This window comes from Neofelis nebulosa, chromosome 1 (assembly GCF_028018385.1).
Source record: "Neofelis nebulosa isolate mNeoNeb1 chromosome 1, mNeoNeb1.pri, whole genome shotgun sequence".
Lineage (NCBI taxonomy): Eukaryota > Metazoa > Chordata > Mammalia > Carnivora > Felidae > Neofelis > Neofelis nebulosa.
The window spans coordinates 41,079,575-41,103,567 of record NC_080782.1 but is presented as its reverse complement, the minus strand read 5'-3'; the positions used below and the strand labels follow the sequence as shown (position 1 = coordinate 41,103,567).

The 23,993-nt window shown below is 43.1% G+C and overlaps 2 protein-coding genes across 3 annotated transcripts in view; one reads left to right on the top strand and one right to left on the bottom strand.

The window, feature by feature from the left end:
* Nucleotides 1-23,993, top strand: part of ARL15 (ADP ribosylation factor like GTPase 15) — a 554,296-nt gene that overhangs the window by 36,409 nt on the left and 493,894 nt on the right. The gene's annotated exons all lie outside the window — the stretch shown is intronic.
* HSPB3 (heat shock protein family B (small) member 3) lies at nucleotides 3,011-4,449 on the bottom strand. The gene has a single exon (XM_058719556.1). It carries the CDS (start codon nucleotides 4,246-4,248, stop codon nucleotides 3,775-3,777), a length of 474 nt encoding a protein of 157 aa, XP_058575539.1. The 5' UTR covers nucleotides 4,249-4,449; the 3' UTR covers nucleotides 3,011-3,774.

Sequence of the window (23,993 nt, the reverse complement as noted above, 5' to 3'; positions counted from 1 at the left end):
CCGGCGTGAGCCCTGACCATGCTAGGTCATCCTTCTGCTCCCGGCATGGATGAAATGTCACACCGTGGGGCATGGGGTCTGGTTTTCTGAGCAGCCGCTAAGGGGTTGGGCGATATACCCCAGAAGTGCAGGAGAGTCTACACCCTGTGAGCTAAAGGGAAAACAGGAAATAGTAGGGGCTGGGGCAAGCAAATTCCCTCTTCTTTCTTTCCTGTAGATTGCTTTAAGATTTTATTTCTTCCCAAAGATCTTCGGGAGAAGTTCCAGGTACTAAACCAACATCCTTGCCAAGAGCCTGCTGAGTCTCTTCATAGCTCATTGTGAACTGGGGGCCAGCATGGCAACACATCACCTCACGTTGCTTCCTTTTTTTTTCCATGCCTCTTTCCCCCCTAACTTCTCACTTTTACCAGTCTGGGTGTGCCCTTCCCAAATAGAGTGTCAGCACTTCATTCCTTGTCTCAGGCTGTATTTTGTAGGACAGGTTTTTCTAAGAGAGCTATAACAAGAGTATTCACTTTACAGGAGTGCTGGATACTTTTCTCCTTGCCCCCAGGAGTCACTCTCCACCTTTTTCCCACCCTGCCCTCTGCCCTGGGAGGCTGTTGAACTATATCAACAGGGTGCCCACACCTTCTCGTTATCACTTAAGTCCCAATAGGGTGCCATGGTGGGAGATTAGAGGGAGAAAGTATTTATTCTTCTAGCACCTGAGAGAGGTCACCTGGGGCTGGTTGTGTCCATCATATGAAAGTCACAGCTGGTGGTCTTCTCCATCTGACTTTCTTGATCTCTGAGACAAGTTTCCTCCTGCCATTCCTTTGGACTCAGGGGATATAACCGCTCCACCCTGCTACCCTCAGGTTATACCCTATCCCTTGCAACTCTTCTTCACCCTGCCCACTCCTTTGGAACGTGTCTCTTTATAAGTAAATCACTCCAATTTGAATGATTTCAGTTTTGACATTGTTACCTGTTTCCTGTTGGGACCAGTAGTGAAAAGGAATGGTTAAATTAGAATACTGTTTATCTTTGTTGGAATAGTGCATAGCCATTACAAATCAGTTAATGTTTGGTAGTAAAAGCAAGTGATGCACTTAAAAAAAAATCACTTAAGAAGTCAAACAGTAATGGGACAGCTGGGTGGCTCAGTCAATCCCTCAGTAGGTTTGGGATTCTCTCTCTTTCTCCCTCTCTCTCTGCCTCTCCCCGGCTCTCATGCACCTGCTTGCTCATTGTCTCTCTCTCTCTCTCTCCTCTCTCTCTCAAAAAAAAAAAAAAAAAAAAACTTAAAAAAAACAGGAAGAAGTCAAGCAGTCAGAGTTCTGGCAGGAATCAGAATTCCATCACCTGAAAGGACTTTAATGAAGAGACCATTTATGGGAAAGTGGACAAGTAAAGAGAAGCAGTAGGGGATGGTGAAGCACCCAGGACAAGAAAGGCAGAAAACATTGCCACCCCAAATGCCAAAGGGACAAAAGGAAGAAACTGTTAAGACTCCTGAGCCCAGCACAAGTGGGAGCCCTGGAGGAGTGGCCACCTCTCCAGAGGTGTAATCATCGAGGGACACAGGCCTGCCAACACCTCATCTGTGGTAGGTTGACAGAAGGATATGCCCTGCCCTTTTTCCCCTCCTACTCACTAATCTTCTGTCACTGGCTCACTGTCAGCACTCCCATTGGCTGAACCTAGTTGAAACAAGAATGATGTGGCCCATCGGGGTCAGCCTGCTTGGGCTCAGAGTGGGGCCGACGAAGGCAAAGGATGGGTTTGGTTGGCACAAAGTGAGGCAGGCAACAGACAGTAAACAGGACTACTGGGATATCAAACTCCATGGAAATATAATCTTGTGAAAAGCAATACATGTATTTATACGTAGGGGAAGACTGAACTAGAAATTTCACGTAACAACTTCATGATAGTAAAAGAGTAAGAAATATTTTTTATTTGTTATAGTGTTTCGTATATTTTTCAAATCAAAAAAAATGGCTGCATAATACTTTAAAATTTATCTTAGAAACAAATAAAGACTAATTGGAGGATGTGATTATTTTAGTATTCATTTTTAAAGGAAAAGTTTCTCTCAGTGGCTCCTCGTGGTAAGATTTTTACTTCCCGAATTTTCCCAGAAGTAGGACCTCATCTAGAGTAAGGTTAAGGCCAAATGAGAGGGGTTTTTTGTTGGTTGGTTGGTTGGTTGTTTTCTCAAAGCACTAGTTGGTTTTCACACCATCCTGCCAAACATTGGGAAAGAATAATCTAATGTGGGACAAATGGTATCCCAGCTCTAATCATATTAGTAGATGTAATCCCAATAACTACGATTATCTTTGTAACGTAGCAGAGCTGGTCCGTGATAGTCACTTTGTCAAACAAAATTTCTTAGAGTTAGATACACAAACCTCGGTGGATAAACATTAACATACAGCTTCATAATTATTTCAGTTTAATTATATTGTAAACAAATGTCTCTGATCACATTTGTTTTCAAAACTACTTTTAGAACTGTTTGATTTCTTTTTCTATTGCTCCGTATCTCTCCTGTTTTCACCAGAACTACACGCCATGCACCATGGAGTAGCACAGGGGTGCTGTCAGTGGCCTGAGTCTGCCCTGGCTCTTTCCACACCCAGCCTCTTCTATTCCCAGAGCCGTGCACAGACTCCCCGGCAGCACACGGTGGGTGCAGGGTAAAGGCGGCTACTTCCTCCCGAGAAATATTTAGCATGTACAGAATGAGATAGCAAATGTTTGGAATGACCCAGAGACCAGCTGTTGATGGCAGTACTCCTACTAAAGCAAATCCTGAACCTCCAACGTCTCAGCCCTTCCCTTCAGCTGAAGCAGCACTCGGCAGTGCACTGTAGAAACTTAGCCCCCTGTGTGAGCCCAGGCCTGGGAACCTCCCCGACCTGCCAGGCTATTTAAAGCCGAGGATTATGCAGAGAGAGCAGATGCAGTCCATTTTGCCATCTTCTGAAATCGAAACTTTTAAACAGCATCAAAGAACACAGATTAAAACTCTTTAATTCAGTAACTGTACTTTTAAAAGTGGTTTCTCAATATGAACTTATAAGGGTAGGAGTCAACACATATCTTTGTACAATCGCATAAATATCCACAGAACATATGCTGTTGTCAAAAATACATTCAAATAGGATTCAGTTCATCTTTTTAAAAATGGGGTACATATTTAGAGCTTTTTAAAAATAAAATTCATATCTGAACATTCCAATATTATGTTTAAGGCAGTGACAGCTGTAGTGAATCATAAATATATTTCAGATCCAATTTCGAAGTACTGTATTTTAACCTTCACACTCTATATTTACAAAGTTCCACTTCAATTAAAATTCACGGAAAAGAAGAGCTTGTCAAGTGAAGGGAATCACAGCTTTTTTTAGCAATATAAAGAGTCTTCATAAAATGGATAAGATATCAGTATGGTTCTTTTGCCATCAATTATTACAAAAGCAGATTCTGTGGCATTGTTGGAGTAACAAGGAAATAATTCCGAGTCTTCACTAGTCTGAAACCCGCCTCCTAAACCGTCACTGTTTCGGGTGTAAGAATAGCATCGCTTTGAACGGTAGGAACATTTAACAATTTTCCTCTCTGAGGGAGAACAACAAAAACAACCTCAACATACCAGGAACTATGTCTCTACTTTTAATCTTCACAAAAACCACTTCAAATGTGGTTAATACAAACATTCCCTGTGGTACCATTGGCTGAACTCTAATCTTCCTGGAGCCGTGAGAACAGGAATTGATGTCAATTAGTCCCAACTGGATCCTTTACTTCCACCACCAGAATTCCATCGTGACAGAGGATGGCAGACAAATCTTTGGTCTCAATGCCATCTGGCAGCTTATACTGACGGGTGAAGCTTCTTGAGATAAAACCATGCTCATCCATTCTGGTTCCGTGCTGAGCCTTGATCAGCAGCCAGCCTTCGAAGGTCTGAATGATGATATCCTCGGGGAGGAACTGGACCACGTCCAGCAGGATCTGGAAGCGGGACTTGCCTTCTTGGGTCGGCATCTCCACCACTGAGTCCACCCGAGGAGCCTGGGCCGCCCTGGCTTTGCTCACGTCCACCGTGGTTGGCCCCGGCAGCGCGTATAAAGCATGATCCAGCCTGCAGTCTTCCAAACCTCGAGCTTCAAACTCCTCCTCGTAGCGCACCGGAGTCTCTATGAGGTGCCTCAAGATGATTTTTGCCATGGTCGGAGTCAAAGCCAGCATTGAACCGCTTTGCTTCGGTCTATGTGCCGTCAGGAGCAAACCCTCGCAGTTGCCTACTGACTGGATTATCAGTCGCAACGGCTCTTCTCTTGGAACCCTGCGCAGACGCAACTACTTAATTAGGCCTGCATCCTACCGCCGCACACCCACTCTTGTCTTTTCACACGCGCTGACAATGAACGGCTATTTATAGGGTATGGTTCAAAGTTGCATTTAGCACACGGCCGGCTGAAGCTGCCCAGGCAAGGATCGTGCTTACACTCTCAGCTATCCTTGGCAAATGTGTCTGCTTTGCTTACCTCAAGAGAAAAGGGGAATTAGAATCAGAAACAGCATTTACAGAATTTCTGAGTGTCTGTCCTTGTGAACTGCAGTGATCTAAGGGACTGTGACTTCTTACCATAGTCCAGAGATGTGTACTCATAATATGAGCTAAGACTTCTGTCTCCCTTGTCTCCAAGTGCAAAGCTGGGAGGGATGAATGTAGCTATAGTTGACTAGGAATTAAGATACACAGACACATATTCAAATTTCAGACATTCACCAAACTCTCAGCCCTCTGTCCTACACATTTTCTTTCCTTTCATCTTTTTCATCACTTGTCCTGAAGGGACATCTGAGCCAAGTCATCTGGGTTTATTACATTTGACTCATCAAAAATGAGATCAGTCGACTAAGTTAGATAATGATGTCAAACCTCAGATGGGGGTTGAGTGGGGCATAGAATGAGGAACCTAGTAATGAAAATAAAGCCACAGGGGAGAGGAAAATGTTAAAGCGTTGAACTACTTGATAGTTAGGCCCAGAAAGCTAAGGATGGATCTAGTTGTAGCTCTGCTATTAAAGTGGCAAAAATAAATGACCCATAATTTCTTTATGGGTAACTATTTCTTTATGGGTGTAATAACTATCACACCCTTTATATTCAACTTATATTGAAAAAGAATGAGGCAACTTTTTACCCACTGCTGGAGAAGGATCTCCAAAATGTGCTAAGTAAAAACAGCATATGATATGCTACTATTTATGGGGTTTTGTTTTTGTTTTTGTTTTTTGTATAAGTAGGTATTTGCTTATATAAATAGAATCTCTCTAAAAGATATGTGGCTGAAGCCGGGCTACCGCATGCAATGGTGACAGTGATTGGGAGGAAGGGGCTGGAGGGAGATTGGCTTTTCACTATGAACACATTTGTGCTTTTTATTCTAACAGTGTGTTTAATGTACAAATGCACAAGAAGGCTTAAAATATAGAAAACTTCCACTCCACGGAGGTTAGTATTTTCTAGATCAGGTAGACTCAGGAATAACTTTCCTTAAAAATCATATCCATTTTCTGGGGGGCCTGAGTGGCTCAGTCAGTTAAATGTCCGATTTCGGCTCAGGTCATGATCTCATGGCTCGTGGGTTCGAGCTCCATGCTGACAGCTCGGAGCCTGGAGCCTGCCTCGGAGTCTATGTCTCCCTCTCTCTCTGCCCCTTCCCCGCTCACACTCTGTCTCTTTGTCTTTTTGTCTCTGTCTCTGTCTCTCTCTCTCTCGAAAATAAATAACGTTAAAATAAATCACATCCATTTTCTTAGAATGAAAGAAATGTTTAAAAAATGAAACTTCAGAAAACAAGAGGGAATGATCTCCCTTAGCTCCTTTTTATTACTCTGAAAACCTCCACAGACATTTTGGTGGGTACCTAAGAACATGCCCTAATGCTGTGCACACTCAGCTTTTTTCACCTGCACTTTACAGGTTGGTGGCCCTGGAGGGAAAAATGTATTCTTTTAGATATGTCAACATCCTCTGACTCATAAAATATTGAGAGGTGTTTTCATCAGTGCTGCTCTGAGAGGTAAGAATTGAGCTCATTGCCCGTGGCAGGAAATAGACAAGATAATAAGGATTTGGCTTTAAAGTACTAGACATAGTCATGGCAAAATTGAGAAAAAGGTACAGAGATTTTTCATATAATCCCTGCCCGCATACGTGCACAGCCTCCCCCATTGTCAGCATCCCCCACCAGAGAGGTACATTTGTTACAACTGGTGAATCCACATTGACACATCAGGATCACCCAAAGTCCACAGTGGACATTAGGGTTTGCTCTTGGTGTGGTACATTCTATGCATTTAGAAAAATGTGTAATGGCATGTATCCACTCTTATGGTATCATACAGAGTAGCTTCAACTGCCCTAAAAATCTGTGCTCTACCTGTTCATCCCTCCCTCCCCCAACCTTGCTCTAAAAAACTGCTGTAAAAAAAGAAAGCCTATTTAAAAAATTAAAACTGAAAATCTTAAAACTAAAACTGCCTAAAAAATAAACTCTTAAAAGAATTCTGTTAGGGTGGTCAGAGGAAAATGTATCCAATTAATCTTACAGTTTCTTGCCTCCAGGGACCTCTAAAATAGGCAAGGAGGACCGGATGTGAGTGGTATTTCCACGTGGGATTGTGTGAGTTGCCTGGGTTAGGCATGAGCATCTGATGCAACATCCAAGACTTCTCCCAGCATTTTCCAAAAACTGCCCTTTGACCCTGCCCACCCCAGAACTGCCCCCCCCCCCCCACCTCATCAACTACCTTGGCCCTTTCTCCCTCTGGAGAATCTACCAGGCTTCCAAACTGGTCTTTCTGCCCCAACTCTTGCCCTACTGTCTCTCGGCCATGGGTTTTTTTGTTTTTGTTTTTTCTATAAATACAGTCTAGTACTATTTTCTCTTCCTTGTGATTTTCCTAATAACGTTTTCTTTTCTCTAGCTTACTTTATTGTACGAACACAGTATAATAGATACAGCATGCAAAATATGTGTTAATCGGCAGTTTATGTTATGGGTAAGGCTTCCAGTCAACAGAAGGCTATTTGTAGTTAAGTTTTGGGGGAGTCAAAAGTTATACTTGGATTTTCAACTGTGCAGGTTATTGGCACCCCTAACCCTCAGCTATTCAAGGCTCAGCAGTACTTGGTCCCTGCTGACCTCCTCCTCACCTCTCTCCCTTGATCCTATGATTCGCCCACACTGTCTGTCCTTGAATACTACAGTTTGTTTCTTCCTCAGGCTTGTTGTGCTGGAGTCCCTTTTTCTTTGAAAGTTCCACTCTCAGAATGCCTCAAGGTTGCCCTTTTTGTACCATTCAGGCTTCAGGACAAATGTCATCTCTTCAGACAGGCCTTTCCTGACCATCCAGTAGGATCTTCCATCTGTCACTCCATTACAGTACTCTATTTTTATCTTCATCACCATTACCGGTATGTAAAGCCATCCTACTTAAGAATTTATATTCCAGTTGGGGAAGGCAGACAATGGCAGTTTGAGGTCAGAAACATAGGGTTCATGGAGCACCTGGGTGGCTCAGTCGGTTAAGTGTCTGACTTCGGCTCAGGTCATGATCTCATGGTTTGTGAGTTGGAGCCCTGTGTCACACATCAGACTGTTCTGACAGCTCAGAGACTGGAGCCTGCTTCGGATTCTGCGTCTCCCTATCTCTCTCTCTCTCTCCCTTTCTCTCTCTCTCTCTGCCCCTCCCCAACTTGCACTCTGTCTCTCTCTCTCTCTCTCACTCTCAAAAATAAATAAACTTAAAAAAAAAAGAAAAGAAACTTAAGGTTCGCTACTATATCCCCAGCACCTAAGACAGTGCCTGGAAAACTATAGGGAAAAAAACGTCAAACTGCTACAGACTTTGTACTTCTTATTTCAGTTGGCCCTTGGTGCCACTGGGCCATCCTTCTGTGTACTTCGACCAGCTTCTCGTATTTCTCCAAAGTGGATACTGCAAATGTCTTCCACTCCTCAGGCTTTCCCTTGGGTCCTGGTCTCACTCTCCCAGATGAAATGACTTCCCCTGAGGCCCTTCTACATTGATACCCAGACATGTCAGAAAGAGAGGAGCCTCTTTGCCTTGCTTATGATTCCCTTGTCCCCTCCCCCCCCCCCCCCCCCCCCCGGGCTTTCATCCAGCCAGTTACCCCTTCCTGGGTATTCTCCAGTCTCTCAGAATCCATGCTCCATCAGCCTGAAATCAAGTGTGCCCCATCTTTTTAAAACAAGACCTCCTAGACCTTCTGTCACCTTTGAGCTGGTTATTCTCATCCCCTCACAGCCCATGTCCTTGGATTTGTGGTCTGTATTCAGTTGTCTCCCTCCACACTGCTGCAGAGTGACTTTTGCCCTACCACCGACTCTGCCCTTGGTTAGGTCGGTCAGCCTCATTGCTAAGTCTGTACTTCAACTTTACCTTCCTTCACCTATTCAGTATTTGACATAAGCTTCTCATCAGGAAAGAGCGCACTGTTGTTGGTTTTTTTTTTTTCTTAGCCCTTTCAAGAGGACCAGCAGAGTTTTATTCAATTCCATGCATTCTCTATGGGGGCAGTGTCACCCACAAGGGGACAAAAATTGGTCCTTATAGAGAAAAAATTGCATATAATTTAACATTATGTAAAATTTTAGCCATTAGATAATGGTTCCTGGCCCTCCAAAGGCCCACAGTACACAAACAGACACATGGTGTATCTGTGATATTAAATTTTCATGGGGGAGAAGGACGAGAATTAGATGAAAAATGTTTTAAAATACCCTGGGGGGGGGTGCTGCAATAATAAAACAGGTGGGAAAGAGTGCCATAGTCGGCTTCATGAATTGCTCATCCAGACCCCCATGCATAGGGGCTCATTTGAGGAGTCCAGTAACAGCTAGGCTTGGAGTCTAAGAAGGTTCCCTAGAAAGAGCGGTCTCTCAGCCTGGATGAGAGGGATGATGGAGTGGGGCAGATGAAGCTTTGGGCAGGGAAGGTAAGGGGGGAGTTGGAGTGTTCCCTGCAACAGAATGGCATGTTGCAGGACCTGGAGCCAGAATTCTGTGATTGCAGGACACAAAGGACTCTGTGTGGCTTCAGTACAGAATCCAGGAGACAAAGTGGGAACATGAGGCTGGAGAGGTGAGCATGGAAAGCCTGGTGTGTCATTTTTGTTGGGACAAAATAACATTTTCAAAGCTTCTTGAATTTTTACCAGTTGCTCTAGGAGTGAACCAAAATTCTGGGGGTGCTTTCTTCAAGTTTTTTATTTAAAGTCTAGTTAGTTAACAGACAGTGTTATATTGGCTTCAGGAGTAGAACTTAGTGATTCCTCACTTACAGACAACACCCAGTGCTCATCCTGACAAGTGCCCTCCTTAGTGGCCATCCCCCATCTAGCCCATCCCCCACCCACCTCCCTACATCACCCCTGTGTATTCTCTATTATAAGAGTTTCTTATTGTTTGTTTCCCTCTCTTTTTTTTCCCTTCCCACAAGTTCATCTTTTTTGTTTCTTAAATTCCACATATGAATGAAATCATATATTTGTCTTTCTCTGCCTGACTTATTTCACTTCGCATAATACACTCTAGCTCCATCCATATCATTGCATATGGCAAGATTGCATTCCTTTTGATGACTGAGTAATATTCCATTGTGTGTGTGTGTGTGTGTGTGTGTGTGTACATCTTTATCCATTAATCAGTTGATGGACATTTGGGCTCTTTCCATAGTTTGGCTATAAACACTGTTTTTTGTCTCTTTAAAATCAAAAGTCCTGCTGAAGATTTTTGTTTTGTTTTGTTTTACTTCCAAATTAAAGTTTAAGTTCTATTCTAGAATATAGGAGTTACCTTCATTAAGAAGTGCCTTTTTTACTCTTTTTTTTTTTTTTTTTTTTTTTTTTTGCCTTTTTTACTTCCTACTTTTCTGACTGGACCCACAATAAGAAATATAGTTAGCACCTCCACCCAATGAACACACATATGCACGTACTGGCACAAAACACTTATCTTTACTACATGTGATCCAGTCTGATGGTCTCTATTCAATTCTATTTAGCTTAACAGTGAGTCTTGCAACTCACTAAGTGGATTTCAGTACCCCCAATTGGTCATAAACCACAATTTGGAAAACACTTAACTTTTTATGTTATTAAGCAAGGTGGTTTACCATCTTTGTGGAATGAATTACTTCTCTGCAGAGAGACTGTGATGGTCTGAACTGGTTTTTCTCCCGCAGCGGTGGTGAGACAGGAGGTAGGGAAGTGAGAAGTAAGGCAAGGTCAAACAGCATGGTTCATGTCAAAGGATGAAGAGGTTAAGGAAGATAAGAATGGAAGCATAGATTTAGGAGCAAGGGTGTCTCTGACGTAACTAAGGGGAGAGTCAGAGGCAAGGTAGGGGCAGAAGTGAAAGTCCAGTGGGTCGGGGAGTGAATATTGCATACAGACTACAATTTCAAGGAACCAGGTGGGAGGTGTTGGAAATAATTTTCTTGAGGCTGACATAAGCCCTGAAAGGCTTGTTTTGTTTCAATAATATGCTTTTAAGAAAATTGACCAATAGTCTGCTGGAAAGGAGAGAGCTGGTTGGCAAGGGTTTCTGAGGGGGCATGGCTGATAGAGCTGAGAACTGGATGGCCAATATCGTGTCTTAAACATTTCTTTTGAAGAATTCATGAATAAGGTTTTGTTCCACACTGGAGCCTGCTATCAACTAGGCTTTGAGGGAATTAAGAAAAGGGGCTGTATGCATGCTTTGGGTAAACCAGAGCCAAGGACCTCTGCTGCCTGGAGAAGCAGTCATGAGATGACAACAGACTGTAGCAGCAGTCTGGAAGGAGATAAAGGGATGGACACATTGGAACGTGCACCCAGGATGTTTGAAGGGATATTTGACTGGACCTCTTTACAATCTTGTAGGCTGGAGTCAGCTCTGCAGTGTTAGCTTTGGAGCCAAACTCCCATTAGGGAGCTTATACTTTATATAGGAGCCATAAGAAGCACTATTACATTTTAACAGGGTTTGAGAGGCCAGAGAAGGCAGTCTTCCTAAGACACAGCTTAGATGGTATCATCCTTCCTCTGATCAAGTACTTGCAGTGGTTTAAAGCTCTCTTATGGGAAAACTGTTGCAGTCATACAATCTGATCTTGACAATTCTGTCTAAAGCTACATTATAGGATTTCCTTCATCATATATTCCTAACTCTTCGGTCTGGGATTCAAGGCCCCCACCAATAGGACCAAAAAGATAGGTGGGGAGGGTTGCTCTGGATGATCCCTATCCTCTAGACTAACTGCTCTGTTGTCCTCCAACCACTCCTGCTTTTTCCCCCCTCATGCTATTTCTTTCATTTGGGATGCTTTAATAATATAATAATGGGATGCTGAATCATGGCCCTCCAAAAGATGTCCACGTCCTAATCCCTGGAATTTGTAAATACTCCCTTACTTGGTGAAGACATTGCAGATGTGATTAAATTAAGGGTGTTGACATGCCCCAAATGCCACCATAGGTGTCTTTATAAGAGAAAGGCAGAGGGAGACTCCATACACACATACACAGAAGAGAAAGCTGAGCACAAAGAACATGGAGCAGAGAGAGATTGCAGATGCTGGTCTTATTAAGATTTGAGTGATGTGGCCGCAAGCCAAGGAATCCCAGCAGCCACTAGACACTGGAAGAGGTGAGGAATGGCTTCTCCTCAGGAGCATCCAGAGGGAGTCAGCCCTGCTGTTGGACCATTGGTCTCCAGCACTGGGAGAGGATAAACACCTGTAGGTAAGCTGCACAGTTTTTGGTCATTTGTTACAACAGTCACAGGAAACTATACAGATGTCCTCATCCTCATCTTACCGCTGATGCTCTGATGTCCTTCCTTTAAGGCGCAACACTCCCTCTCCCTGTTGACTACCCACATAATTTCAGCAGAAAATAATCGTCCTGCACTTGCTGGGTTTGAGGTTCAACCTGCACCTTTGTTATAAACTCCTGGGTCTAATTTTACACATTATGGAGCTAGGTACTATGCTAAGAATCATGGGACATAGAGCAGGTGTTCAAGAGCTAGTGAATGAGAAATGCTTTAAAAGATTCTACTCATTCATTTGGTTTTGATGTGCTCATGACCCTTCAGGTCCACAAGTCTGAAGACACAGCTTATGGTTCCTGATGGGAGTTATCATCCTGGAATCAGGTTTATCTGGCAGTGCTCAGGAATGGACATGCTAGGTCAAGAAGTGCAGATTCAGAATGAACCCCAACTATGTTTACCCTGCCTTCCCCGAGTCCTTTTTGATGGATTCACCAATGTACCCACTGTCAGGCTCATCACTGCTTCTGTTCCTGAATCCACTGTAGCCAAGGCAAATGACTTACCAATAGCCTCAGTTCACTGTTGCAGTGAAGCCAACCTTCTCAGACCCTGGGGCATAACTACACAACTGGGTATTGGCCTGCCCTCTTGAGTCTCCAGCCAAATTCCAAATCAGAGCCCTTCTTACTCTGGGAGTTAGCCCAATGTGTAAGGCTGAACATTGGCCAAGATTCTCTCCTCACTTTGATTTCTCCCCTGCCAACTTCCAAAGCCCTTCTTAGGGCCTGGACCCCGTCCTGAATCTTAACCCATGGCTAGGGCTAGGGTACCTCTCTGGAGCCCACCTGTTCTTTCTGTAGGCATGGATCCTAGTTTCTGTGCTCTCTGCCTGCTAGCCAGGCTCCTGCCAGACTGTCTGTCTTCTGAGTTCAGACACCACCTGGGATCATTGCCTGCCATGGAATGATGGTCTGTAACCATTGCCCAAGTGGCTGTGCCCTTGGACACAGTGGAGCCTGCAGTGCAGCCAGTGAGAACAGCCAGGTAGCCTAGCCACCCCACCTCATCCTCCTTTTCTGGAGATTGATTTTATGAGCACCAGGAGATTCTAAGCACCATTGATTTTCTGAGCACCATTGATCTTGAACCATGTGTCTGTTCACTTGGGCCCATCTAATCTCTAACAAATCTACTACTTCATGGTGGTTAAGAACATGGAATAGGGGGGAATCCTTTGGCGTGTTACTTCACCTGAGTATATTGCAATTTCTTCGTCTCTACAATGGGGGTGTAGTGACAAAACATACCTCCCAAGGATGTTGGGAAGATTGGATTTGATTCTGGCCATAAAACACTTTCTCCATAAGGCATTGTGCTAAGTGATCAATAAATACAAGTGTTTGCAGTTGCCTCTCTAGATCACAAGGCTGGAAACTTGAAAAGTTATCGGTTTTGTATCAAAAGCTTCAATCTTTTTTCTCTGCTAATCTTTAGAATCCTCATGAAAAAGCATATAAATCCAATTTTTTTGAGCAATACAGTTTACTGAAACCAAATGGTATTTAAGTGAAATAAAGTATAAAATAGTGGACACAGAAGAATGCTTTTGACTGTCATTGATTGTTTGGTACAAGATTTTTACCTCCAAAATAGGACAACTACAAGCATCTGTCTTTGGCCCGCATTAGCACTCCCATTTGAAGAGATGTTTTCTAAGATATCAGAAGCTCCTTTCAGTTGCTAGGAAAGAAAAAAAAAGCAAAGCATGACATATTAGCTTCAGACTTGAAATAAGCAGAGATCTTCTCAGGATCTGTACTGAGCTGTAAAACTAAATCCAGATGTGATGTGACTTGGTGGTCGGAAAGTGAAGCCAAGAGGGGTTGCATATTTTTATGTGATAACTGCCCTCTGGTGGGAAAGACTAGAATTACACTGATAAGAGAAAACTATCTGAAATTCTAAACAAGCAATTCTTATTCATCTTGCCTTTTGACTTCATATTCCAAATAAAAGTCCTCATACACTAAACCCGTTTTACTCTTTGGTCTAACCTTTGAAGGTTTTAGTTCATTCTTATTGGGAGGGGGGAGCAAGATGAAGATTGGGAAATTTTTTAAGAATAAATGTTTAACCCTCGCTTTCTGATTGAAAACTGCCAAGCGTGAACTGTGCTGATTCTACATAAATATACCTAAAGAGGCATAATAGTAGTGTGATTAAAGGAACAGTTTTTAGGAACATAAAGACCTATATTGATTCCTCACTCCATTTGCTCCAGGGCAAGTCAGAACCTTTCTAAGGCTTAATTTCTTCTATGCCAGGAAAATGGGAAAAATACATATACCTCCTAAGGTTGTTTTGAGGATTAGAAGGGATATCAAACACTTAGAATAGAACCCAACACATAGGAAGTGCTCAACAAATGTTAGATATTATTATTTGTAACACACAAGAGGAATGAAGCTCTTTGAGGGGAAAGCCGACCCATTTCGGTCAGTAGTGGCTATTTTTAAAAGAATAGCACGTAACATTGCCCATATTTCTTTAAACATTAATCAAGGTCTTGGCAAATATAAGATGTTACTGGGTAACTCTACAAGCCACTAATTCTGTGCAGATAAGGTTCAGACCAAACCAGACCCTGGGAGGAATGTACTAAAGCTGCACTATCACACCAGGACTGTCTTTATCAGCTAAGATCAAATGATTTTTTTTCCCTTTTCCACAATTTGCTTTTAAGCCCTTTGGTGGTATTAACATTACTTTTTAGTAGCTGAGCAACTAAGCTTGAGAAACTCAAGCTGCTTTTTTAACCTGAGGGAAATTCCAAGGAAATTGGAATTTCTACAGCTTGCTCACAAATGGTTCTTGGGAGGTTGTGAGATATTTCTGCCACAACATGGTGTAACTGAGAGGTCAGAGAAGGATGTCACATTAAAGAAAATGCAGGATTGGACATAGTAGGGTGGAGAGTAGCATGAAGAACCAGCAGTGAGGTGCAGAGATAGAAGCCAGGATCCTAATTAGCTTTGTAACCCCGGGGAGATCATTGTAAACTCATAAACCTCAATTTCAACTGGAAAAGAGAACGAGGGACTGCACTAAACTTATAAGGTCTCCTTCAAATTAAAAAAAAATATATGAAGGAGAAAAGAAAAAGAAAAATAGAAAAGACTTAAGGAGTATGCTGATTATATATATATATATATATATATGTGTGTGTGTATATATATATCTCGCTTGCCAGAGTGCTCTCCAAAACGTGATCATTTTCCTCCTTGTGCACCGCTTCTGAACCCGGCAACTCCCTTCCTATCCATTTCACAGTACCATCCAGGATTACCTTATCTTCAGCAGTGCCTCAAAAGCACATTTTTTATCTGAGGGCCATCAGATAGGAGGAGTTAATTAATAGGTAGTCATCCTCATGATGTTGTAGGAGAGATCCCCATGTTTCTACGTTATTCCCCCACACTCTTGGAAGACCTGCTTTGTATGTCCCCTTCTCTGAATATCTGATCCAATGGCACCCATACTGGGCAACTACTATGTAGCCTCATCCATAGTCCAGGTGACTGGACCCAGGGTGGACCCCTGACAAGAGCTGAGCCAAGCATGTTCTCTAGGGGATATGGAATCAAGATTCTGAGACAAGCCCTTATAAACCCTTGGACTGAAGTGTGCATAGGGTTGAAGTGGTCATTTCCTTCCATGAGAGGGCCAAGGCAGAGAAGGTCAGTCTGTATTTCTGCCTCACTCTCTTTCCTCTGTAAGGAATACCAGAAACAAGGATGCACACAGCCTCAGAGAGAATATTTGCCTTGCTGTTAGGAATTCCCTAGAAACCAAAAAATTGCTAAGAACCAATTCCCAAGCTGCTTTGTAATCTTGTGCTCTGGGAAACAGTATTTGTGTCATTTGGATACAATTATCTCTATTTCTAGAGCAAGTCTGAATAGGTTTCTGTTAGCCTTTAAAAAGAAAAAACCTACTGGCAAAAGATCTTTGGTTATTTATACTGGGGCTCAAGACCCCAATGAGTCCATGACTTGAAGCACTAACTCTAAGAAAGAGTATTTCAGACACAATACAGGCTATTAGAGACATATTTTGGGACAGAAGGATCTTCTTGGGGTCCATCAAATTCACAAGCAACTTCCTGGGCCATCTTCCTGGCCTTGGGAATTCTAGAGGGACATGCTTGGCTAAGCTATGTCATTTGTAAAACAGAGAGTAAGCAAGATCTTAGATCTCATAGATGGAAAAAAAATTAAAACTCAAGATGGTATTTCTATGGCCTAGACTCAGAAAGTTCTCTTTGAAGGGCCTCTTGGAGGAAGAAGGAAGGCTTAGACAACTACTGTTCTCTGTTCCCATGTTCATGGCCCATCTATTCAAACCCCATGAGAGGAAGTGTTGCATGACAGTCAGAACACAAGCTGCAGAGCGGGTTGTCTAAGTGCAAATCCTGACTCCACTCCTAACCGGAAGAAGTTCCTTAGTATCCGCCCCACTAGATTCTTAGAACACCAAAACGGTTCATATGCAGAGTATCTTGTAGGTACCAGACACAGTTCTGTGTCTTCTACATAAAAATAAAAGCATGTATGCATGTAAAGCATTAGCTTATTGGTCACAGGGGGAACTGGAGAGACCACTAAGAAACTGGATGTGTGGGTTGTATACATGTGTGGAACCCATGCTTAGTACTTTACGTGTAATGTCCAGTGGCGATTAATGAAAATTTGTATTAGAAACTTACCACCTACAACAATTTGTCAGTAATAATCAAAGGACAGAACACAACCCAATGGTTTATTTACCTCTATACGTGTCAGACAAGAGCCCTCACAGTGGACTGACTATTCTGATGATGTCTTTTTCTAAGTCCCACCGCAAAATGCACCATCTCATGGCAAATTCATGGGCTTCATAGATGGAAGGATGCCAAGCCACCAGATGGTCTCCTCAAGTACAGTGTTGTATCAGCACACTAGCTCAGAGTAAACACTCAAGTGTTCATTTCTTCTACAAAACATTAACTTTACTGTGTCACCAAGCAGCATTGCAACAATCTAGCCATCTCTTAAGCACCTCCTTGCGATAACATCTTGGTAGTTATGGCATGTGCTTTTATGAAATGTGTTACATCCACTTCTCACAACACTGTGCATTACTTCTCCCAACCCCTGAAGAGTGCAGACTTTTATACTCTACCGCCTTCAAGAAGACTGTACGCGCAAAACCCATCTTTACACACTCACCACCTGCATCTCCTTCTCCTCCCTACCCTTCCTGCAAACACACACATCCCACTGACCTTTACCCACTGAAATGTTTCCCCAGGTTTCAAAGCCCCGTTCCTTATTCAGGTCACCGCATTAGGTGTGTCAGCCGGGTTCCCAGCAGGAAATGTGTCATCTGCAAGCTGAGTGATTTAAGGAGAGTCCAAAAAATGGACTACGATAGAGGAGGGCAGAATTGAGGAGAAGCACAAAGATAATGTGATGCCCTTGGGGCTAGCAAAAGCAGGAAGCTCATAAGCTTTAGGCCTGAAGAAGCCAAAGAGAGGAGATAGCTACTAAAACTGAGGGTGAGGGCTGTAGAGAGGCCCAGCTGACAGGAGCGTGGGCCCTTACTAGACACAGGCAGACTACTGCGACCTGAGAGAGGAGGAGCTGGGAGAAAAACTACTCTAACCTCATCCCCCTCCAACCTCAGTGCCTCTCATCGGCCAAGCCTCTCAGGAAGCTGGAGACAAGGCGCTCATTGATGCAATCCATGTGGTCAGTCTCCCTGAGCACAGAACAGGGAGAGGGGCTCTGGAGGGCAATGAAAGAGACCCAGCAAGTATTCATGGTTGATAAGGTTTTGCCCACTACCACGATGCTCAGAAGTAATAAGTCAACAACAGACTCAGTTGTGACATGTGTATTCCCAGGCAGCTGACCCTGAGGTAGGCATTAGCATGCAGGAGATATATTCAGGGTCAACACCTATGGTTCAAGACCTCTGGGCATCAATACCTGTGGGAGAGAAGAACCTGAAATCTATCTTGCTGTTTCTTTGTCACAGTGGCCCAAGGTCTCTACCAGAGAAGGTTTGGCTTTGATTCCCAATAATGGAGTATACTGACCTTGGCCCTTTCTGGGCTTCCATGTCTTATAAGTTTAGGAATGCCCATATTCTCCATACTTGCCAGTACAAATGCACTACGGTATGTAGAGCATGTGTGATATCAACCCCTAGAAGGCAAAAATTGATTCTTGACGGGAAATGTGGGGGAAGGTGGAAAAATCTTAGATATTACTATGGTCTGTGGCCCTTTAAAGGACACACAAACAGATGTACAGTGTATCGGAGAGAGTAAAACTCCATGAAGTGCGGAATGGGAGGAACAGAAGTAGGGACTGGGAGGAACAGAATTGAAAAAAGGCGCACAGCGTCACTAGACAGGTAAAGCATAACTCCACAGCCCCTCACAGCGACCCAGCAGGCACAGGCAACATTTCCAAGCCCAGTCTCCAACATCATCTGCAGGACTTCCTGGGTGCCTAAGTAATAAAGCTTTCCACTGTTTTACTCCCTCTGATGGGCGCATATGTGGCCAAGCCAAAACATACAACTCTGTAGCCAATGTGAAGGAACTAAAACTGGCCAAACCTGTTGCATGATCCCATGAATTTATAAACTCTTGCTTTGTGATGCAAGACATATCAGACTCATCTGATGCCTTCTGTGACCCAAACCTGGAATAAGCCATTACCAGGGTGCCTGGCTGACTCAGTGGGTTAAGCATCTGACTTTGGCTCAGGTCGTGATCTCATGGTTTATGAGTTTGAGCCCCATATCGGGCTCTCTGCTTTCAGTGAAGAGCCCACTTCAGATCCTCTGTCTCTCTCTCTCTGCCCCTCCCCCCTCTCAAAAATAAATCAAGATTAAACAAAATTTTTTAATGTTGAAATAAGCCATTACCCCAAAGAGCCCATCTTTTTTTTTTTTCATGCTTATTTATTTTTGAGACAGAGAGAGAGAAATAGAGCATGAGTGGGAGAGGGGCAGAGAGCTAGAGTCAGGCACAGAATCCAAAGCAGGCTCTTAGCTGTCAGCACAGAGCCCGATACAGGACTCAGACCAACAAACCACGACGAGATCATGACCTGAGCCAAAGTTGGACATCGAACTGACTAAGCCACCCAGGTGCCCCACAAAGAGCCCATCTTTAATGGGGCAACAGTATTTAGAGACTTTAGGCTGGAGGCTAAGGGTGCTCATTGTGTCTCGGCCATTTCTACAGTCCATGCTGGAATATACATAAACCAATTTTAGAACGTTTTCATAATCCTCAAAACAAAACCCTGTGCCCATTAACAGTCACTCCCCATTCCTCCACTATTACTCTAGATAAGTTTTTATTTCAATTTTGCATTGTTTAGATTTGCTGAATGTGGCATGCATAAAACATAGCCTAGTTTACGATACATTTCACTTTGGGCAAGTTCTAGAGTGCCACAAAAGAGATCACAAGTACTCTCATTCCTGCCCAGGGGACATTTTCACTCTACACTCTGCCCCACCCTCCAGAAGAAGGTCCTTTTGTGGAATAAAAGACAGAAGGAGGTAAATCTCTTAGGGTCATCTTCCAAGCCCACCACCTCTAGCTTTCCAACCACACTCGTAGGCCCCCGGGGGCCAGTGTATAGATGAAACCATATCCCTCGCCACAGTTAATTGAACCAGAGTTGGACATCCAACCCAGCTAGGCCAAAGCCCTTCCTTGATAATTTGGAGAATCTGAAGGGCGTACATTGTGAGAGAAAGAGGTAATGTCGAAGGGAAGGATATTTTGTCAGTTTTCCAGCACTCACATTGAGTCCATTTGTGGTGGACAGAATTCTAAATGGTCCCTAAGATTGCTGCCCCTGGCATGTACCTATGTAACACCCTCCTTCTTAAGGTGGACCCATGACTATGAGGTATCTCTCCTATGATTTATTATGTTATATGATGAAAGGGATTGTATAGATGTAATTAAGGCCCCTAAATCAGTTTATTTTTAGTTAAAAAGGACATTATCTCTGGTGGGCCCGGCTTAATTGGGCAAAAAAGCCTTAAAAACAGCAGAGATGCACCTGCTGGCTCAAGGAAGAAAGCAAACATCACGCTGTGAACTGCCCATGGAGAGGACTGTCCTCCAGGAGCTGCGACCTCAGTGCTACAGCTTTAAGGAACTGAGTTCTGCCAATAAACAACAACAGGAGGATGGAGGAGGGTCCTATGCTTTAAGTGAGGGCCCCCGCCGACTCACTGATTGTAGCCCATGAGCTCCAACTCATCTGCACCCAGATTCCTGAGCCACAGGAATGTAAACTTGTGTTGCTTAAGCCATCAAGTTTGTGGCAGTTTGTTACACAGTAGCAGATACGAAATACACCATTCTACTCGCCTAACTGCATTGTTCCGTTAAAACAAAACAAAACAAAACAAAACAGCCTGGCACACTTTTACAAATTACTCACTTTTTACTTGAGATAGTTAACAATGGTTTATTTTCTTTCAACCAGAGAGTCATTATATAGGTCTAGTTCCTAACTTAGGGTTCTCCAGAGAAACAGAACCAATAGCAGATTATCTATGAAATATGTATAATATCTATATAACACATATACACACACATTTGTATGAATACATATATGTGTGTATGTATGAAAGGAGATTTATTGTGAGGAATTGGCTGACATGATTATGAAGTCCCCCCATCTACTGTCTGTAAAATGGAGGCCCAGAAAAGCTAGTGATATAATTCAGTCCAAGTCCAAAGGCCTGAGAATCAGGGAAGCTGTTGGTATCAATCCCAAAGGGCAGAAGAAGAGATAAGATGTCCCAACTCACAATGAGTCAGGAAAAAAAGGGAGTGAATTCCTTCTTCCTCTGCCTTTTGTTCTGTTCATGTCTTCCATGGATTGGGTGATGTCTACCCACAATGAGGTGGGTGATCTACCTTACTGAGTCTACCAATTCAAATGCTAATCTCATTCAGAATCACTCTCACAGACACGTCCAGAAATAATGTTTAATCTGGGCACCCCATAGCCAGCCAAGTTGACACATAAAATTAACAATCACAAATTCACCCTTTGTCAATTTGGCCTTCATATGCATCTCCTTAAACCATACTTAATCTCCAAATGAAGATAATAATAATTCCACAATTCCATTAATTCCATAAATCCATAATTAACATGATACAACTATCCTATATATAACCACAAAGGCACTAACCCCTTTCCCAGAAGAGCAGGTAAAGTCCTTGAGTGATGTTTATTCTTCTCCTTGATCTCCTATAACTTAATTACTCTGATGTAAACTTAACGATACTTGGATACTGAATATTTGATATGTAAAATCAAGATATCTTTTGTTATATCAAAAGGGGATGAGAAAAGAAAAAAAGATACACACACATGTACATTCACACACATGTACATTCATATACACACACAAATGTACACACAAAAGATACACACACATGTACATTCATATACACACACAAATGTATCTATAGTAAAATAAGGAGGAAATAATTCATGACAATTACAGGCCTTATTTCTGTAACTGGTATACATAACTATCTTCTTCCACTACCCATTCTGTATTCCTTTTGCCTTCAACAAGCACTTCAGCTGATTGATGTTCTTTACCTGGGAGGGTAACCCAATCTTTACTAAAAGGTCTGGACCATCAGTAGTTTCGCCTGGATTGGATTTTGTTTTCCACTGATCTCAACCACAGGGCTTGGTAACATTAAGAGGTTCCATAAGGGATCTTCTGTATTCCAGACATGCTCTCCTACCTCCATTATGGAGCAGGATTCCAGTCAGAATCAGTCACCCCAGTCAGTTACTGCCTTCTTTACTTATTGACTCAGAGGCATGAGGGGCCCAAAGTGGCCAGGTGGCAGTCTTAACTTCCAGGTCAGTGGAATCATTGTGTGTGGCCTGGTGAGAGCCTCTGGATTCTTCCTTCTGGAACTATAACCTCTAGGTCAGCACACAATAAAGTGGTGGGAAAGGAAGCAAAATTGTGCTAGTGAGGCAGTAGTGGTAATAGTGAGTTGTGCCACTCCCAGTCCCCCCACCCAACCCCTGGACTTGTGAATCTTGGCTGTTGGTGAAACAACACCATATATTGGATGCTGATTCAGAGCATAGCCTTATGAAAAACCTTTCCCCAGCCCTCAAGTTATTGTTACCTAGCCGGCACTGTAATGGGGTCTTCAAAAGGCCATTCCCCCATTCTGTTATGCCACATGCTTCAGTACGGTGGAAAACATGGTAAAACCAGTGAATTCCCTGAGAATGGGCCCATTGCTGTGCTTCTTGTGCTGTGAAGTGAGTTCTCTGATGAGAAGTAATGCTGTGTGGAGTACCATAACGGTGGGTAAGGCATTCTATTAATCCATGGATGGTAGTTTGGCAAAAATATCGTATGCAGGGAAGACAAATCTGTCTTCAGAGTAAGCATGTATTCCAGTGAGAACAAAATACTGCCATTTTGGAAGCGGTCTAATATAATCAACCTGTCTGTGGAACATGGTGCCACATCAGGGTTTTGGTGTTGAGCTCTGCTGCTGGCAGATTGAGCATTCAGTGGTAGCCAGAGCCAGGTCAGCCTTGGTGAGTGGAAGTCCATGTTGCTGAGCCCATGCATAACATCCATATCCATCACTATGGCCCCTTTGCCATAAGCCCCTTGGGTAAAGGAAGCCCATTGGGTGGGAAAGAGTCTGACTGGTATCCACATGATGGGTCATCCCATCCACCTGATTACTAAAATCCTCTTCTGCAGAGGTCACTCTCTGTGAGCATTCACATGGGACACAAATGTTTTCATACTTTTTGCCCATTCAGAAACGTCTTTCACATAACTCTACCCAAGATTTCTTTGCCACTAATTTTCCAGTCACGTTTCCATCCAACCAAACCATCAGCCCCAGCCCATGAATCAGTCTAGAATTGCATAGCTGGCTATTTTTCCTTCTAGGCAAAGAGAAAAACTAGGCATATTGCCTGAAGTTCTTCCCACTGGGAGGATCTCCTTTTACTACGATCCTTCAGGGATGTGCCAGGGAGGAGCTGTAGTGCTTTGTTCACTTCTGGGTGGTGTCTGTGTATCATGTAGAACCATCTGTAAACCATTATTCTCTTCCTCTGTCAACTATCAAAGGGAACTTCCCCATGAGAGAAGGAAGTACAGCAGGAGTGGGGACAATGGGCATTTGGGCCACTTCTTCATGTGCCTTCTGGACCTTCTCAGACCTGATTATGTACCTACCCATTTCTATTTGTCAATGGAGTATTGCTGTGCATGCCCAACTTTACGATGTGGTGGGTCAGATAACACCCGGTTCGTGATGGGCAGCTCAGGTCACATGGTAACTTAGTGGCCCATGGTTACACATTGAATCTCAGTACTAAGGCCCAGTAGCAGGCCAAGAGTTGTTTCTCCAAAGGAGAGTAGTTACCTGCAGATGATGGCCAGGCTTTGCTCCAAAAATCCTAGAAGTCTGTGCTATGATTCACCTATAGAAGCTTGCCAAAGGCTCCAAAGAATATCTTTATCTAAAACTGATACTCCAAGCATCATACGGTTAAGTTTAAGACAATCCACTGTCATTCTCCAAGATTCCACTGTCTTCTGCACAGGCCAAACAGGAGAGGTGGATGGGGATGTGGTGGGAATTGCTACTCCTACATCTTTCAAATTCTTGATGGTGACAATAATCTCTGCAGTTCCTCCAGGAATGCAGTATTTCTTTCCCTTTACGTATTTCTGCCAATACTACATTTAATTTACCTCCACTCTCCTTTGCATGATGAATGATATAAATCTGAATAGAATGGGTAAAAAGAATCATGGAGAAATTCTAAGAGGGAGACGTGGGGCCAGGAGAAAAAGAACAGACTATTTATGATTGAAGCAATTAAACATAAAGTCAAAGATAATTTTCCATAAGATTATTATCTCAGAGTAACACATTTGAACAGAAGTATGCTTTCTTCTAATGACGTTTCAAAAAGGAAAAATAAGTTATTTTTCAAAAATAGTCTTCATCATGTCTTTTGGCACCAA

Bases quoted from the DNA above. Each gene is read 5' to 3' on its own strand.
- HSPB3 (XM_058719556.1), bottom strand. From the start codon at position 4,248: ATGCTGGCTTTGACTCCGACCATGGCAAAAATCATCTTGAGGCACCTC.